Source organism: Diospyros lotus, chromosome 12 (genome assembly GCF_014633365.1).
Source record: "Diospyros lotus cultivar Yz01 chromosome 12, ASM1463336v1, whole genome shotgun sequence".
NCBI classification, from domain to species: Eukaryota; Viridiplantae; Streptophyta; class Magnoliopsida; order Ericales; family Ebenaceae; genus Diospyros; species Diospyros lotus.
This window is the reverse complement of record NC_068349.1, coordinates 9,806,873-9,826,895: the sequence shown is the minus strand read 5'-3', so window position 1 is coordinate 9,826,895 and position 20,023 is coordinate 9,806,873. Positions and strand designations below refer to the sequence as shown.

Below are 20,023 nucleotides of genomic sequence, written 5' to 3'. Positions count from 1 at the left end.
GAATAAGAAAGCAGAAGCAACATTCTTGGCCCTTAAGAAATCCATGTCTACAGCTCCAGTATTAGCTCTGCCAGATTTTTCTAAGCCATTTACAGTTGAGACGGATGCTTGTGACACGGGGGTGGGAGCTGTGTTAATAAAAGAAGGGCGACCATTGGCTTTTATAAGTCAAGCATTGTCTCAAAGGCATTTAGGATTAAGTGTGTATGACAAAGAATTGTTAGCAGTGCTTAGAGCAGTTGACAAATGGCGACACTACCTGGAAAGCTAGCCATTTGTGATCCGCACGGACCATGAGAGTTTACAGTTCCTAGGCCAACAAAGATTGCATACTCAGCTGCAAAGGAAAGGGGTTTCTAAACTTATGGGGCTGGACTATATTATTCAGTACCGCAGAGGAAAAGAAAACATAGTGGCTGATGCATTATCTAGACGCAGTGAAACTGTAGCCTGCCAAGCTATCACAGCAGTAGTACCTGAATGGATAGGGGAATTAGAAGCTAGCTACGGCCAGTCAGAATGGCTTCAAGGTATCCTAACACAGTTGGCAATCCAACCTACTGCAATAACAGATTATACATTATCCAACGGTCTGATCAAGTACAAAGGAAGGTTGGTAGTGGGGGATGACAGTGCATTAAAGGAGAGAATAATAGGAGCACTTCATGCTTCGCCGGTGGGGGGTCATTCAGGGATAAGAGCTACTTATCAAAAGGTCAAACAATTATTTTTTTGGCCTAAACAAAAGCCAGATGTAGTGAAATTTGTGATGTCATGCATAGTGTGCAAGCGATGTAAAAATGAAAACGTGGCTTACCCGGGATTATTACAGCCCTTGGCAATACCTAATCAAGCTTGGGAAGGAATTTCTATGGACTTTGTGGAGGGTCTGCCCCGATCGGAAGGCAAGGATGTAATCATGGTGGTGGTGGATCGTTTGACAAAATTTGGCCATTTCATTAGTCTATCTCATCCATTTACTGCACAAGAGGTGGCAAGAGTGTTTTTGGACAGGATAGCCAACATCCACGGAATTCCTAAGACTATTGTCTCGGATAGAGACAAGGTATTTACAAGTTCATTTTGGCAGGAACTGTTCCGGAAATTGGTAGTAGGCTTGTGTTTGTCCACTGCATACCACCCTCAAACGGATGGTCAAACGGAAAGGGTCAATCAATGCTTAGAGGCATATCTAAGGTGTATGTGCTTCACAAATCCTAAGAGCTGGAATTGGTGGCTATCTTTGGCACAATGGTGGTATAATACCACCTACCACAACACTATTCGAAGGAGTCCTTTTGAAGCCATGTTTGGGTATAGACCCATGCTGCTGCCTGCTATTTCTGAGTCTTCCCCTACTATGGCAGAAGTGGGGCATTATTTCCAGCAGAGGCAGCAACTGTTAACTGTCCTAAAACAAGAATTGGCCAATGCCCGGAACCAAATGAAGCAAATAGCAGATAGAAGGAGGAGTGACAGGACTTTTGAGATAGGTGATTTGGTCTATCTCAAGGTAAGGAGGTTCTTGCAACAGCCCTATACAACAATGCCATCCTCTAAGTTGAGTCCCAAATATTTTGGACCTTATCCTATTGTGGCCAAAATAGGTCCAGTCGCATATAGATTGCAGCTACCTGAAGGAGTGACAAATCATCCGGTGTTCCATGTTTCTTTATTAAAGAAGGTTACAACAACAACTGATTCTATTTTGACAGAATTACCACCCAATGCGGAAGAAGCAGAAGAAATCATAGAACCCCGCGCTATTCTACAGAAGAGGATAATGTACGAAGGAAAAGTACCCTTGACGCAAGTATTAGTCCAGTGGTCACACCTTCATCCAGACCACACTACTTGGGAATACATTCCAAACCTGTTGAAGCAGTTTCCGCGGGCCATGGGACTTCTCTAAATTTTTGAGGACAAGAATTCTTTCAAGGAGAAGGGATTGTCATGATCCTGAGGGTTATTTTATAATCTCTACCTCTATTAAACTGTTGGGCAAGTTAGGAGGCGGGAGAGGCTGTTATAACAGTCTCTGGAAACAGTTAGAAGGTTAGAAGAATCATTGTATAGCTAGAGGTCTTATTAATAAGGAGACCTACGGCACATGGAGGACTACTGATTGATTGATGAATAAATCCTTCTCTCTTTGATCTTTCTGATCTCTCTCTTCTAATTCTCTTTTCCCTCTCTTTCTCAATCGGAATTACGGAAACTGCCAAGTCTTAATTCAAGGACTTGACAAAATATTTATACAAGAGTTTCCTAAGAATTCTCCTAGATTTTAGAGATTACATTCCTATTTTATAGGACTAGATTACAACAAAGAATAATACAAATAAACCTAATCAAGAAAGAAATAAGATAAAGATAAAGTACAAGATAGATAAAATACAAGATAAATACGGAGAATAGAGAATATATTTTATTACTCCCCCTCAAGCTGGGGAATGGATATCAACCATCCCTAGCTTCCACACCAAGTCTTCAAACCGTTTAGGAGGCAGCTCTTCGGTCAAACAATCAACCAGCTGTTCTTCCGAAGACACATACAAAATGCAAATCAATCTGGCTTCCAATTTTTCCTTAGTAAAATGTTTATCTATCTCCACATGTTTGGTGCGATCATGTTGCACAGGATTATGTGCTATACTTATAGCTGATTTATTATCACAACACAACTTGATTGGCCCATGGCTGAAAATCCTCAAATCTTCCAAAATAATTCGCAACCAAAGCAACTCACATAGGCCCATTGCTAGTGCCCGAAATTCAGCTTCAGCACTTGATCGCGCTACTACCCCTTGCTTTTTACCTCTCCAAGAAACCAAATTTCCACCTAAGAAGACACAATAACCTGTGGTAGAATGTCTATCAACTAAAGACTCTCCATAGTCTGCATTAGTGTATCCTGTGAATCCAAATCTATCCCAGCTTTAAATAAGATTCCTTTACTTGGAGTTGTCTTTAAATAGCACAAAATTCGTCGTAAAGCTTGCATATGATCTTCTGTAGGACAATGCATGAACTGACTAACCAAATTTACTGCAAAGGCAATATCTGGTCTGGTGTGAGATAAGTAGATTAGTCTGTCGACTAATCGTTGATACCTCCCTTTATCCACTGGTTGATCTTGATCACATAGTTTAACATTAAATTCCACCAGAGTACTTGCACCTTTGCCACCTAGCAAACCTGTCTCATGCAATAGATCAAGAATATATTTTCTTTGGGATAAGAAGATACATGCTTTAGAATAAGCTACCTCTATACCCAAAAAATACTTCAAAATGCCAAGATCTCTAATTTCAAAAGTCTTGGACAGATTATCCTTAAGTTGTACCTGCTCCTCACAGTCATTTCCAGTGACAATAATATCATCCACATAAACCAAAAGAGCGGTTACCCTTCCCTCAAAGGAATGCTTAAAGAAAAGAGTATGATCACCCCTACTTTGAGAATAACCCATATGCCTCATGACTTTAGAAAAACGATCAAACTAGGCCCGAGGAGATTGTTTAAGGCCATAGAGAGCTTTCCTTAATTTGCATACTTGTCCGGACAACCCTTTATCAAAGCCGGGAGGGGGTTCCATGAACACCTCTTCCTCTAAATCTCCATGCAAGAAAGCATTCTTTACATCAAATTGGTGCAACTTCCAGCTAATAGGATACGCATAGTTAACATTTTGGCTACCGGAGCAAAACTTTCTAGGTAATCAATACCAAAAGTTTGTGTGTATCCCTTAGCAACTAGCCTTGCCTTATACCTTTCTAGGGACCCATCTACATTATATTTGAGGTTAAAACCCACCGACAGCCCACGGGCTTGACTCCCTTTGGCTTAGGGACAATGTCCCACGTCTGATTTTTTTCTAAGGCCCTCATCTCCTCTTGCATTGCTTGAACCCAATTCTGATATTGGAAAGCCTCATTAACTATCTTAGGAATAGGAATTGTGTCTAAGGAAGTCAGAAAAGCCTTATGATTTGGAGATAAGCGGTGATAGGACATATAATTGGCCAAAGGGTGTTGGGTGTAGCTTCTGCTCCCTTTGTGAAGGGCAATTGGTAGATCAAGATCATTAGTAATTGATGCAGGCAGTGAATTAGATGTGGCAGAATTGGGCTGAGAATCAGAGGGACAACAACGTGAGGTTTCATTACCTGGATTAGGAGAGGAAACTGGTGCTGAAAGAGGTTCTGGAATGGGCTGTTGTTGCTGTGTTCTCCTCTTAAATACATAGGGAGATCCTTTGAATCGAATTGGAGTGGATGGCAGCTGTTCTTCTGGAGGTTCCGGCTGGTGTTGTTCATCTAAGGAAGAGTTAGATGGAGCATGAATCTGTAAACCATGAGAGGTTTCCAAAATGGGAAGATCATTATTTATATCAACCCAAGATATATGTATATCTTGAATATCAACACTAGAAGGATCAAAGAATGATTGATTTTCAACAAATGTAACATCTTTGGTCACATAAAATTTTCTAGTAGCAGGGTGATAACACTTGTACCCTTTTTGAGTGGGCGAATAACCAAGAAACACACATTTGAGGGCTTGAGGGTCCAGTTTATCCCTATAATGTTTGGATACATGGACAAAAGCAACACAACCAAAGACTCTCAACAAAAGAGGAGTATGAGAAAACACTACTGGAAAATAGGAGGAGAAGCATTGAATTGGGCTTTGGTGTTTTAGAAGAGTAGAAGGAACTCGGTTAATTAGGTAGGCAACAGTCAAAACTGCCTCCCCTCAGAAAGACTTGGGGACATAATGATGTAGTAAGAGAGCTCTAGTAACATTGAGCAAATGTCTCGTTTTTCTTTCTGCTACACCATTCTGTTGAGGAGTATCAACACATGAAGACTCATGAATTATACCTTCTTGCTGGAAGAAGTTATACAAGTGATGATTGAAGTAGTCTCTTGCATTATCAGTTCGGAATTTTTTAATTTGAGACCCAAATTGAGTAGATATCATCTTATAGAAAATATGCAAGATAGAACTAATACCAGCCTTATTCTTTAAGAGATAAACCCAAGTTGTTCTTGTATAATCATCAATAAAGGTAATAAACCACCTAACCCCAGAACAATTAGGAATTTTAGATGGTCCCCACACATCCGAATGAATCAAAGTAAATGGAAGAGAAGATAAATTGTTACTCACAGAATATGAAACTCTATGATGTTTAGAAAGTTCACACACATCACAATGAAGATTAGAAATGTCCAAATTTCTAAGCATAGTTGGAAACATAGACTGCATAGTACTAATGGCAGGGTGCCCTAAACGACAATGTTGAAGTTAAAAATCATGAATCAAAACAGCTGGTTGAATAGGAATCAAAGAAGCTGAAGCTGGCTGAGAAGAGTAAGCTAAAGGTTTCTCCCCCTTAAGATCAGCATTGCATGTCTTCAGAAAATACAACCCATTCCATTCCTCACCAACTCCAATCTTCTTCCTCGTGTCCAGTGCCTGAAATTCACATTTGTTTGGGAAAAAGACAACACAACAATTTAAATCCTTGGTTAGCTTATGAATAGAAATCAATTTTCTAGAAAGATTTGGGACATGAAGCACATGTTGCATAGGCAATGAGAAATTAAGATTTACATTACCATGTCCAGCTATAGGAATTGTATTACCATTGGCCACCGTTATCTTTTTGGAGCTACTTAGTGGGGTATAGGAATCGAAGACATTTATATCAAAGGCCATATGATCAGTAGCCCTTAAATCCAGAATCCATAGATTATTCCTAATAGTATGTGAGGCAATACTAGATTTAGAATTCAAGCAAATACCTGTTTGGGCCATGGAACAAGAACCACCTTGAATAGTCTTTAGGAAGCTTTTAAGCTTGCTGATTTCTTCAGCATTAAGCTGTTCGGTCATGATAGATGAATTGGTTGTAACTGAATCTGTCTTCTCCAATGTAGTCTCTTCCTTTTTGGCAGCTTGATAGGTTTGAACTTGCTGTCGGGGTTGAAAATTTTGAAGATTCTTCATTCCTCCTACCTTATTCAATACTGCTTCTTTCCCATGGAGTTTAAAATAGGTCTCCCTGGTATGCCTGGGTTTCTTACAAAAAGAACACCATAAACCATCTTTATTTTGAGCTTTAGGATTAAAAACATTCCCACCTTATTGTGACCAAAACCGAGAAGCATATTTCTTGTTAGTTGCCATTACAGATCCCTTAAGAGAAGTCTCATTTAGCATAGCTATTCTCCTATACTCCTCACTACGAACAATAGCAAAGACTTCATTTAAAGAAGGAATTTTGTCTTTCCCTAGGACTTGCACCCTTACTTGATCAAAATCAGCATTAAGGCCTGCTAAAAATTCAACTACCCTATCTCTTTCAAATATTGCAGTTATGGTGGCTGCATCTTCACTAAATTTCATCTTGATATCTTGATAATGATCCAACTCAAGCCAATATCCGTTCATTTTATTATAGTACTCGATGACAGTTAGAGAACCCTGTTTAATACCACTTATTTTCATCTTGATATCAAAAATAACCGAGGCATCTTGCACTTTAGAATAAGTCGCTTTGCAGTATCCCAAATCTCCTTAGCCGTAGACAAGAACATGTAATTTTTACTTACCTCAGGGTGAATTGAGCCCCACAGCCAAGACATTATCAAGGAATCCTCTACTTCCCATGCAGCAAAATTAGGATCTTTAGCATCTGGACTAGGCTCAGTCAGATGGGCCATCTTTCCTCTTCCTTTCAAGAAAGTCCGCACAAGCTGCGCCCATTGTAAGTAGTTCCTTCCATCAAGCCCATAAGAGTGATGTAACCCTGGAAGGTCATTGTTAGACAAACTCCCCATTGGCATGTCAGATGAAGCACGTTCTTTGTCTCAGAAGTGTCTGTCATGGTGAAGACTCAGCAACAGTATCGACAGTTTGAGACAGCAATGGAAGGAAGAAGCACTCAGCAACAGAAGATTTTGACACCAGGGATGGGCTAGAGAGACGCTGGAGATCAGATCTGGAGCAGTCGGAGGCGAAAGGGTTGCAGACGCTCCTTCACGCGCTAGCGCGTGGAGTCGGAAGAGAACTGACAACGACGTGTGGGGGCGTGTGTGGACTCCGATGGCGGTGGTTCTCCGGTGGTCGGCCAATCTGATGACGGCGAACCCAGTAGTAGTGGCGATGTTGGAAGGCGGTGATTGGACAGAGGCGTTTCTACGTGAATAGTGATGGTGAACAGTGACTGAATAGTGACGGTGCAATGAAGGCACTAGGGTTTACTATATCAACCTATTAACGAGGCTCTGATACCATGTAGAAAAGGAGGAAGGGAAGCGGTATTCCCGTGTATTTTATTGATACGAATGAAAAATATTTGTACAAGACTTTCCTAAGAATTCTCCTAGATTTTAGATATTACATTCCTATTTTATAGGACTAGATTACAACAAGGAAAAATACAAATAAACCTAATCAAGAAAGAAATAAGATTAATATAAAGTACAAGATAGATAAAATACAAGATAAATAAGGAGAATAGAGAATATATTTTATCAATATATATTCTTAGTTCTTTAAAATATCTACTTTTTTTAAGGAAGCAATGTAGGACTCCAATATCCATTATGATATAGCTAGTACAAAGTTTTGGGATTACACATATCCCCTTCATTCACATCTTAACCTCTGCTGAAGATGACTACCTTTAGAGAGTTAGAAGTCCACCTACCTGGAGTTTCATAGGACCATCCACTTCACGATAAACGAAGGAGACTCGAGAATCAGATGCATGCAGAACCTTCGGTTCATCTCCATGACTTAACTTCACATACATATTTTGACCAATTCTGTTTGTAAAAGTCATGTATGGTTGGACAGAAATCACCTGAAGAAAAGGGGAGCAAATGTTACGATCCAAATTAAGGAATGCTGAAATCAAAATTCTGTAAGTGCATGAAAGGACCTTTGTTGGGACAGACTGATATTGGCATGGTTTCGAAGAAATAAAAAGTCGCAAGCAATCTCCATCAGCATTGTAGGCGCAAATATCCAAAGACCCATCCTAAAAATTTAAGAAATACTCAGCACAAGAGACTGCTAACCAAAAAATGAAGTAACTATTTAGATTAATTACCTACCATGTCACCTAGGGGAGAAAGATCTTTAACAGGTCCAAATAGCTCCTTTCCAGATTGAGTGACAGACACAGAGAGGCCCATTGATTTAAAATTCAAAGCAGATGCAATAGTATGACCTTCATATATTTCTTCTTCAGTAATTTCCTCAAGGATTACTTCATTTTTTTTCCCCAATGGAAAAGGGAAATTGATCTTCTTTGTATGTTTTCTCCCTGTCACATCTAAAAGCCTAAATGTAAGTGGTGGGCACCTTGCAATCACAAACCAGTAAGGAGAATAGACTCTAATGATCTTTGCCAAAAGTGGGTTATCCTTGCTTTGGTTTTCTTCAAGAATGATTTGAACAACCCTGCACAATAGAACAAATTACAAAAGATAAGAGAAATTATTTTCAAGCCTGGAAAAGAGTCACAAGAGGCCCAGGCAAAAGAATGAACCTTCCAGTAACTGAACTTCTTAAACTTATCATTTTTGATGGAACTCTGCTCGGATGGGATATAAGAACAGCTTCCTACAAGAGAGCAAAATTGGAAAGAGGAAACTATTAAAGATTGATTACAGTTAAAAAAAAAGAATAAAAAAAGAGAGAAGCACTTGACCCTTAAACACTCACATGTATTGGCAACCATCCTCTTTGTGGAAGCAGTGAGAAGTATAAAGGTTTTCTAATGTCAACAGTATAAATCTTTACAGTTTTCCCTGGGCAAAAAATTCCTCTTGAGCAGACAAGAAAATGACCACTGGCTTGCATCTCCATAACAGAAAATTCAGCTGTCAGTGGAAGATAATTGGTTATGGAGAGAGGGGATTTGACGACAAGGCTCCAATCTTGAATTGGATCAGAATGAATGTCCTTTGCAATCTCTGTTGCCTGTATGCTTAGACAAAACCACATTCCATGAGGGATATCTGATGAAGTTCCAGTGATCTCAGAGCAATACAGTAGTTCTTCAGACTTGGTGAGAGTTGAGACACATATTTCAGAGTTTTGTTCAGGTTTATCAGAGTCTCCTGATTGACCAGGACAATCCACCACAGAGCTCCAAGAATATTCATTAGTGAAATTGAGATCCAAAGGTCTTAACTGAAGAATATACAATCCTAGGTGGGTTAAGGCTGGTAAAGGAAGGGGGACAGTTTCACCAGGTTTCAGTTGCCCAATGGATATTTGCTGTGCCACATCGCCAGATATCTGCTTTCTGTTCCTGATCCATCTCCTTTGCCTTGCATAGTTCACAAATTGTATAGGATCATATGATTCGGGCCATTTTAAACTTTCAAGATTTGGAGCATAAATCCACCCATCAATAGTACTAACAGAAACATTGTCTATATGCCAATCGTCAATCAATTGCCATCCTGGTGGCATATCCACTCCAAAAGTTTTCTGTACAATTAAATAAATTAAATAATCACCTAGGAGCTCCAGAGCAGTCAAAGCAGGATTAGGCAAAGGATATTGAATCTATCATCAAATTAGCGAGGTACCAAATCCAATTACGGATTACAGTAATTGTATGGAGTTCCGACAAGGTACAAATGGTATAGCAACATTCAAAACTGCAAGGAGATTCCCACATCAATACTCAAAATCAAAATCTGAAGCTGGGAGGAATGACGCCATTTGATTTGTAAGGTCATTTTGGAACTAACATAAGCATATTAGATTTAACCAAAGTTGAGTCAGATTTTAACCGTGTTAGAGTTCAGGTTTAAAATTTTATTACAAGAAATTAAAAGAAGGGCCACAAGCAAGGCCGGTAATGGTGGTGGTAACTGGTATGGCCAGCAAGGGAGCGGCCATCAAGAACCCAACACTGCAAATCATTGTTCGAGAGAGAGAGAGAGAGAGACACACACACACACACACACACACACTCAATGCTGATGGGAGAGAATTGTTCCTCAATTTCGGCAACTGCAGGTGCTGGCTTCTAATCATTCCAGTGGACTTAAATCAGCGGCAAGCTGGCAAGTGAAGGCAACGAAGAAGTCTGTTATATTTATGTGAAGCTTCAAATTGCTGCATTTAACGGAGGGGCTGGATGGTCTTTTTGGCAACCCTCGGGACCACCCAAAATGGCTGCGTTTTGGGCCCTAGGTGGATGGCCAAACAGCAACCCCCTTTGCCGTTTTGCTTGGCGTGCTTACTTTATCGTTTTGCTGCTGCTTACCTGATCGTCAATGTTCTGCTATGCTTTTATACGACTTGATCTCCACCGCTAGTGGCTTCTTTATATCCTCTACAGTAGCCTCGAGATCAGCAGCGCGCACAGCCTCCGATTATCTTCCTCTTGTTTGGTTTGATCAGTTCATTCTCTGTAATTCCTTTCTCTCTTTGTATAGTTTATGAATGTTTATTTTCTCTCTAGGATTTGAGCTTCTAACCTTTAGTTCTGTGGTTATGGGGCCAATTTAAGGTGAGAATTGTTCTTTGTACAGTGAGGGTTGAGATTGAATTTGTGTATACTGAGGTTGTAATAGTTTTTGTCCCAATAGTGGAGTGAGCTCTTTTTCCGGAGCTCAACGTGGACATAGCCCTCATTAACGGGTGAATCGCGGTAAACTTTTCTGACGTTTTGTGTTTGCTTTTATTTTGATTAGTGCATGCTTACAGTTTTGAATATTCTGTGATTACTGCTTTGAGTTTTTGGCTGAGATTCATCTTGGCATAACAAAGTCGACCCAAAAGATGATATCTCTAGAATTAGAGAAATCCTATTCGCTTTCTGAAGTTGGCCATGGTTGCTTCTCTATCCCTCCCTCTTAGTGGAGGCAAAGGCGTATTTAAGGATAATCTATTTGGGGATTTAGTTACCCCTCTCTCCCCTAGACTTGTGCTCCCTTCCATGGAAATGGGAATTCTTCTTCTTCTTCTTCTTCTTCTTCTTGTGAGTTAATTTGTTCTCCCATGTAAAACATGGGAGGACCCCAGACTAATGATCTGATCACGGTTCCCTTGTTGCTGCTGGCTCAATATTAGAGTCAAAGGACAAACTCCTGTTAGGACCCCCGTTATTCATACCTATCAGAGGCGTAAAAGGAGGGGAGAAATCAAGGGTAGCCAAGGAAATTGACCAAGGGATAGAAGAGTCCAAAGTTGGTTAGGGGTAGAATATTCCTTCACGTGGCTGTAACAGATTGTTGATAAGGTATATAAGGGGAGGGGAAAGGAGAGAGAAGGTGTGGAAAATCTGGGCAATTGTCGTGGGGAGAGAGAGGCCCTCTAGAATAAGCCGATTGGTTGTTTTAGCTTTTCTCATCCTAGCGATTGCTGGGAACCTTGTAAACACCGATTCACTTTATTGTTTTAGTGTGGAATTTAATCCAAAATAGTGGGTTCTATCATTTTGGTATAAGAGCATTGATCCATGGGTATCTCCGTTTCTGAGAGAGTCGGGGAGTTGGAGGGAAGATTGGAAACATATCAACAACAGATGGAACGATGAATGGAGGGATTGCAAGTCGGGTTGGATTCTATGCGGAATGAATTCCAGAAGGTGCATAACATAGAGAAGAATATGACGATGATGTTGGACCAATTCAACGTACTGATAGAGAGGTGGGAGGTGCAGGAGAAGGATAGGAAAGGGAAACGAGGTGAGGAGAACGTACCTTTGGGTTCCTCTTTTACAGTGGATGCGACACCAAAGGTGGGAGAAAGAGGGAGAGACGAATGCGGAGTGACTGAGGGCTTCAGAAGACTGGAGACAAGAGGTCGACGCTTGGAGATGCCACTTTTTGAGGGAGATGACCCTGATGGGTGGGTCTTTAGGGCGGAACGGTACTTCGCTGTGAATCGATTATCGGACGCGGAGAAGATGGACACGGCGGCGCTCTGCTTTGAAGGAGCTGCTCTCGCCTGGTTTCAGTGGGAGCAAAGGCGTCGGCGTGGGAGGAGTTGGGAGGAGCTCAAAGAGATGTTGGTCAATCGATTCCGATCGACTCAAGAAGGCACCGCGGAGGAGAGGTTCCTCGCGCTTAGGCAAACGGGGTCCGTCAAGGACTACCGCCTCTGTTTTGAGACCTTAGCTTCATCACTTGAAGGCCTGCCATAAGCGTTTATGGAAGGTCACTTCCTAAATGGCCTGAAGTTGGATATCCGGGTGGAGATGCGGGTACTGCGGCCAACGGGACTGGAGCAGATGATGGAGCTGGCTCAAAGGATTGAGGAGAGGAATCAGGTGGTCCGCAGAGGGTATCTTGGATCAAGCCTAACTCGGGTATCGGCCCTTTCCTTCCCAGTAACAAGCACCCAGCCAGTGATTCGGGCCCCCCCACCAGCACCGCCGAAGTTGGCGACACCTAGCACTGCCTCCTCACATCGGCCACCAGCCGTCGGTAGGTGGAGCAACCCTTCTTTTAAATGGCTGAGTGAGAGCGAGTTGCAAGCCAAACGAGCGAAGGGTCTCTGTTTTCGTTGTGATGAGAAGTACTCGGTGGGGCACAAGTGCAAGAACAAAGAGCTGCAGGTGATGGTAATCTATGAGGAAGAAATGGAAGAGGGAGAAGAAGAAACAATAGAGGCTGAAACTGGAGAACATTCAAGGGGAGCAGAAGACACAATCATAATAGGGGAAGAGGTGGAGCTATCCTTGAATTCTTTGGTGGGGTTAACACCTCCACAGACCATGAAGATCAAAGGAGAAATTGATGGCCAAGAAGTAGTGGTCTTAATCGATAGTGGGGCTTCTCACAACTTCATAACTGTTGAACTGGTGTAGAAACTGGGGTTGTTTCGGACTCAAACGAGAGGTTATGGAGTGATCATGGGGTCAGGCATGGCTGTTCAAGGGGCTGGAGTGTGTAAGGGGGTTACTCTGCGGTTGCAAAATGTTGAGGTAGTTGAGGATTTCCTACCATTAGAGCTAGGAAGCTCTGATATAATTCTTGGAATGAAGTGGCTAGCCACGCTTGGGGATACCCAAGTAGATTGGGGTTCATTGGTTATGAAGTTCAGATCGGGGGGTATGACAGTAACACTGCTTAGGGACCCTAACCTCAGCAAAACATTGGTAACTTTGAAGTCGATGATGAAGGCCTTCCGAGAAAATGGAGAAGGAGTGCTGTTGGAGTTGGGAAGTTTGACAGTTGAATAAAAGAAGGGAGAAGAGGTGGTTCCTGGGGAGTTGCAGGACCTGCTGGTAGATTTTAAGGAGGTGTTTAAGGAGCATTATGGGCTGCCCCCGCACAGGGGAAGGGATCAGATGATTACGTTACAATCCGGAGTCCCTCCGGTAAGCGTAAGACCTTACCGTTACCCCCATCTCTAGAAAAAACGAGATTGAGAAGTTGGTTCGAGAGATGTTGGCAGTAGGTCATATCAGGCCGAGTATCAGTCCATTTTCCAGTCCGGTGTTGTTGGTCAAGAAGAAGGATGGTGGCTGGAGATTTTGTGTGGATTATAGGGCTTTAAACAAGGTAACAATTCTCGATAAATTTCCCATTCCTGTCATTGAAGAGTTATTGGACAAACTGGATGGGGCTGCTGTTTTTTCTAAGCTAGACTTGAAATCGGGGTATCATCAGATACGTATCGCACCAGATGACATTTCGAAGACTGCTTTTCGCACTCATGAGGGTCATTATGAATTCTTAGTCATGCCGTTTGGCTTAACAAATGCACCTGCCACTTTTCAATCCTTGATGAATGGGATTTTTAAAAAGCACTTGAGACGATTCGTTTTGGTGTTCTTTGATGACATTCTGGTCTATAGTAAGAGTATGAGTGAGCACAAGGAACATCTAAGGTGTGTGTTAACGGTCCTAACTGCTCACCAGCTATATGCTAATGCTAATAAGTGTATGTTCGGACAGCGGAAGATTGGGTATTTAGGGCACATCATCTCCCAAGAAGGAGTGGCTATTGATAATGCTAAAGTGCAGGTGATGTTGGACTGGTCCAGCCCCAAGTCGCTGCGAGAACTCCGAGGATTTTTAGGCCTTACGGGGTATTACCGAAGGTTTGTAAAGAATTACGGCAAGCTGGCTTGGCCGTTGACAGATCGCCTAAGGAAGGATAATTTCTCTTGGGACGAGGAGACGGAGCAAGCTTTCCAATCTCTTAAGAGGGCAATGATAGGACTGCTCGTGCTGGCTTTGCTGGACTTTTCGAAGGAATTCATAGTGGAGACAGACGCGTCGGGGCATGGTTTGGGGGGAATCCTGATGCAGGGGCAGCGACTGATTACTTTCTTCAGTCATGCCCTAAATCCCAATGGTCAAAACAAGTCGGTGTATGAGAGAGAGCTGATGGCAATAGTTTTTGCTGTGAGGAAGTGGCGACATTATTTATTGGGACGAAGGTTCGTTATAAGAACTGTGGAAAAAGGAAGCGGTATTCCTTGATCATTTTATTGATGTCAATAATAGAATTTATACAAGAAGTTCCTAAGAATTCTCCTATATCTTAGGACTAGATTACATTCCTATATTTTAGGACTAGATTACTTATCTAATATCTAGGATTAGATTACATCAATTTAAATATACAACAAGAAGATAAAACACAAAATAGATACAAGATATAAAAGAATAAAAACAACCTATCTCTATCTTGCCATAGCTTCTTATCCTCGTTCCAACACTCCCCCTCAAGCTGGGGAGTAGATATCAATCATGCCCAGCTTGTTGATCAAGACTTCAAATTGGGTATTTGGCAAACCTTTTGTAAGAACATCAGCCACTTGATGGTTGGAAGGGATATATGAAATCTTCAATAAACCGCTGTCTAACTTTTCCTTTAGGAAGTGTCTATCAATTTCAATATGCTTGGTTTTTTCATGTTGCACTGGATTGTAGGCTATAAGTATGATTATCCACCAAGAGTTCAATAGGCCTTTGAATAATCTTCTAGGATAATCTTTACCCATAAGAGCTTGCATACCTAGGGCCATAGCTCTAAATTCTGCCTCAGCACTGGATCTAGCCACCACCCCTTGCTTTTTGCTCCTCTAGGAGATCAGATTTCCTCGTAGAAATACACAGTACCCGGTTGTAGATCTTCGGTCAACCAGTGAGCCACCATAATCCGCATCTGTATATCCTTGAAGCTTTAAGTCTATCTTTGGAGTGAATAAGATCCCTTTTCCAGGTGTAGCTTTAAGATAATATAGAATCTTCCTTACTGCTGCCATATGTTCTTCATTAGGATCATGCATGAACTGGCTGACTAGGCTGACAACAAATGATATGTCAGGTCTAGTATGTGATAGATATATTAATCACCCTACTAAGCGTTGAAATCTCCCTTTGTCCACCTCTTGACCACCTTTATTGGCTTAAAATTTTGTATTGGGATCAACAAGTATCTTTCCTCCTTTTCCCCCTAATAACCCCGTTTCATTAAGCAAATCCAAGATATATTTTCGTTGAGATAAGAAAATACCTTCCTTTGAGTGTGCTACTTCTATGCCTAAGAAGTAGCGCAATTGACCGAGCTCTTTGATTTCAAACTCATGAGCTAATTTTTGTTTGAGACGATCTTGTTCAGTTGTGTCATTCCCTGTTACCACTATATCATCCATATAGACAAGCAAAACTGTTACCTTTTCTCCTGTATGTTTGATAAATAGAGTGTGGTCTCCTCGGCTTTGGTGATATCCCATAGAAAGCATGGCCTTTGAAAATCTTCCAAACCACGCTCGAGGGGACTGTTTGAGTCCATATAGAGCTTTTTTGAGTTTACAAACCTGAGTCTTCCCATCTCCTTCATGTGTAAAGCCAGGAGGGATTTCCATAAAAACTTCTTCCCCTAAATCTCCGTATAAGAAGGCATTTTTTACATCAAATTGTTGCAATTTTCATCCAAATTTAGCTGTCAATGCTATTAGAATTCTTAGCGTAGTCATTCTTGCTACAGGTGCAAAGGTTTCTAGATAATCAATACCATAAGATTGAGTATAACCTTTGGCCACTAGACGGGCCTTATACCTGTCAAGAGTTCCATTGGCTTTGTATTTGACATTAAAAATCCACCTGCAACCCACTAGTTTGGTATCCTTTGTTCTAGGAACTAATTCTCAGGTTTGATTTTTCTTTAGGGCATCCATTTCTTGTAACATTGCCTTCTTCCAATTATGGTCTTTTACAACTTCTTCTACTGATTTGGGAATAGCAATTGCATCCAATGCTGTTAGGAAGCTTTGATATTGATCGGATACACGGTGGTATGATAGATAAGAAGCTATTGGATGTTTGATGCAAGTTCTAACACCTTTTCGAATGGCAATGGGAAGGTTTAAGTCCTGGGGTTCAGATTGGGGTTGAGATGTAATGGCTGGATTTTTACTTGGTATAATTTCCAGCCTAGTATTCGGAGCTGGTGATGGGACTGGCTGTAGTTCTTCAATGGGCTGCCTTCTCTTGTAAACATAGGGAGAACCTTTGTATCTTATAGGAGAATCGAGGTTGGAGTGAGGTGATCAGTTGGTAAGGGTTGAGGTATCATACTAGGGCTGAAATTTTTTGAAGGATCCTGACCGGCTGCTCTAGTCTCTAGACTTGCATTTAGAAATTCCTAATCCAAATCTACAAGATTTGTACCTGTTGGCCTAGCTGAAATGGGAGAAAAATAGGGCTGGGATTCATTAAATGTGACATCTTTTGAAACATAGAACTTTCGGGTGTTTGGGTGGTAACACTTATACCTTTTTTGTGTTGGGGAGTATCCAAGGAAGATGCACTTAAGGGCCCTAGGGTCCAACTTGTCTCTATGGATTTTGAGTATGTGAACAAAACATACACATCCAAACACTCTTAAGGGTAGCTGAGTATGAAGATTAAAGTCTGGAAAAAATGAATTTAAAGATTGAAAAGGACTTTGACCATTTAGAACCCTAGATGGAACCCTATTAATGACGTAAGTAGCTGTTAACACAGCTTCCCCCCAAAAATATTTTGGCACATAATGATGATGAAGTAAGGTTCGAGTGACATTGAGAAGATGATGCATCTTTCTCTCTGCCACCCCATTTTGTTGGAGTGTATCAATGCAAGATGACTCACGTATGATTCCCTCTTGTTGGAAATAAGTTTGCAACTGAGTGTTAAAGTAATCCTTTGCATTGTCTGTTCTAAGCCTTTTTATAGTAGTCCCAAATTGGGTTTGAATTATTTTGCAGAATGTGATCAATGTGGACCCAATAATAGTCTTATCTTTTAAAAGAAATACTCAACACATTTGTGTGCAATCGTCAATAAATGTAATAAACCATTTTGCCCTAGAACAATTGGGTATTCTAGATGGCCCCCAAACATTAGAATGGATCAAGTGGAAAGGTTTTGAAGATAAAATATTACTGATTGGAAATGAGACTCGATGATGTTTAGCAACAATGCATTCATCACACCTAAGACTCCCAGGGTCTAATGACTTAAACAAATCTGGAAATAATTGTTTTAACAATCTAAATGGAGGATGACTTAGTCTAAAATGATGTAACCAAATAGAAGATAATTTAGAGGACGATTGGGAGGATGAAGAATAAGCCACATGTTGCTGTTGTCTCCTTATAGAACAATCATTCTCCCCATCCAAGATACAGAGCCCATTTCGAACTTTAGCCACACCAATCATCTGCCCCGTTTTCTTGTCCTGAAACTTACACATTGAAGGAACCTCCCTCGTTGTTGGGTTATGAGAAAGGGACTATGGCGGTTTCAGCAATTGAGCAATGGTTGCTGGAGCGGGATGCGGTTTTGGAGGAGTTGCAGGCCCAATTGCGGCGAGCGCGGGCCAGGATGAAGAATTTGGCAGATAAAAGGCGACGAGACGTGCAATTTGAGGTTGGCAAACTGGTTTATGTGAAAATCTGCCCCTACCGACAGACGACATTGGCTACTAGGGTGAATGAAAAGTTGTCACCTAAATTTTATGGGCCTTTTGCTGTGGAGAAGAAGATTGGAAAAGTGACGTACAAGCTGTCCCTACCACCTTCCTTCGCGATCCACCCTGTCTTCCATGTCTCCCAGTTTCGCAAGGCGGAAGGAGCAGTGCAAGAGATAATAGACATTCCAGACTAGCTCACAGCTGAGCTGGAGATGAAGGTGGAACCAGAGTGTTGTAAATCACTTGAATTAGATTAGCTTGTATATCTTGAGAGAATTGTTTTTTCTTTTTGCTGTTAAGCATTTGTATATCACTTGTTTTATTCTAGAAGGTTTATTTCTAGAATGGTTAGTTAGCAATTGTGTTAATCGGTTAGTTAGTTGTAACTGCCGATAGATTGTTTTTGATAGCATTCTGTTACCGCCTCTATGTTGTATAAATAGAGGTCGGGTGTTAGCTTTAGGAGTATGCTTTTATTCTGTCTTGGGAAGAGAGAAAGAGAGAGGAGTATGCGCTGATTTCTATTGAAATACTTAGAGGGTATATCTTTGTAGTTTGGTAGGAAAAACTCTCAGCAGTTCTGTGTATAAGGCTGGAGAGATAGATTAGTGCATGTAATCCTTTCAAGTTCATTCAAGATAGTGAAGATAAAAGCGCCTAGGGCAGTCTGGATGTAGGTCTTGAAAAAGACCGAACCAGGATAAAATTCTTGGTGTTCTTGATTGTTTGGTTGTTGATCTGTTTTCTGATTTACCAAAAATCTTGTGTGTGTTTCGAGTGAGTGATTCAAGGAGTGTTTCGGTTGTGAATTAGAGTGTGATTGAGTGACTCGGAGCTGAGAATTATTCCAACAACTTGGTATCAGAGCCTTCAATCTCAGTGGCATTCAAGATTCATCAAGAAACCTCAGGAGGTAGAATCAGATACTCAAAACCCTATGGCACCAACTGCAGCAAGATATGACATCGACAAATTCGATGGGACCAACGACTTCGGCTTATGGAGGATCAAGATGGAAGCTTTCCTCTGCAGTCAAGGCTTAGAAGGGGCGCTGGAATCAGAGGTAATCGAGACATCAACTGAAAGCGCGACACCAGTTCTATCTACCACACAGAAAGAGGCTCAGGCGGAGATCAAGAAAAAGGCATACAGTCTTTTGATCCTGAGTCTTGGAGACAAAGTTTTAAGGGAGGTATCGAAGTTAAAGTCGGCGGCAGAAATCTGGAAAAGGTTGGAAGATCTCTACCTCAAGAAGACTCTATCCAGTCGGTTATTCCTAAAAGCCAGGTTCTTTAATCTTAAAATGCATGACAATCAAAAATTGCAGGAGCATTTAGATGACTTTAACAAACTATGTTTAGATTTAGAAAACATAGATGTGAAATATGATGACGAAGACAAGGCCTTAGTCCTTCTATATTCATTACCAAAGTCCTATGAAAACTTTGTGGATATTCTCCAACACGGTAGAGATAAACTTTCTTTAGAAGATGTTATAGGGGCTCTAAACTCTAAAGAATTAAGAATCAGGATGGACAGTAAACCTAACTCTAGTGAGGCCTTAACAGTAAGATCAAGAAGCACTAAAAAGGATCATAAAAATAAGGGAAAGTCAAGGTCTAAATCTAGGAATGGGAAAGGACCAATCAAGTGTTACTACTGTCAGCAAGAAGGCCATATTAAGAGGCTGTGTCCTAAGAGGAAAAAGGATTTAGCAAAAAAGGAGAGTTCAGGAGGAGGGGCAAATTTTTGTGATAATGTCTATGATAGTTCTGAAGCTTTAGTTGTGAGTGAAAGCGCTGTAAGCTAAGAATGGGTTTTAGATTCTGGCTACTCTTTTCACATGACTCCTAATCGTCACTGGCTACAAAACTTTAAGAACTTTAATGGAGGTAAGGTCTTACTAGGTAATGAGCATGAATGTGAGGTAAAAGGGATAGGAGACATTAGGCTAAAGCTGCATGATGGCTCTCTTAAAACCCTCACAGCCGTTAGATATATTCCAGAATTAAAGAGAAACTTGGTTTCTCTTGGGGAGTTGGATAGAAATGGCTTAAAGTTTA

The 20,023-nt window shown here is 41.1% G+C and overlaps 1 protein-coding gene across 3 annotated transcripts in view; it reads right to left on the bottom strand.

Annotated features, from left to right (window-relative positions):
* Positions 1-20,023, bottom strand: part of LOC127814276 (uncharacterized) — a 174,586-nt gene that overhangs the window by 45,818 nt on the left and 108,745 nt on the right. For all 3 annotated transcript variants that reach the window (XM_052355686.1, XM_052355687.1, XM_052355688.1), the window contains 5 exons: positions 8,745-9,518; positions 8,569-8,642; positions 8,132-8,480; positions 7,957-8,055; positions 7,723-7,878 (listed from right to left, as the gene is read on the bottom strand). In XM_052355686.1, the coding sequence (XP_052211646.1) occupies positions 7,723-7,878; positions 7,957-8,055; positions 8,132-8,480; positions 8,569-8,642; positions 8,745-9,518 (1,452 nt within the window). The remainder of the gene's footprint in view (positions 1-7,722; positions 7,879-7,956; positions 8,056-8,131; positions 8,481-8,568; positions 8,643-8,744; positions 9,519-20,023) is intronic.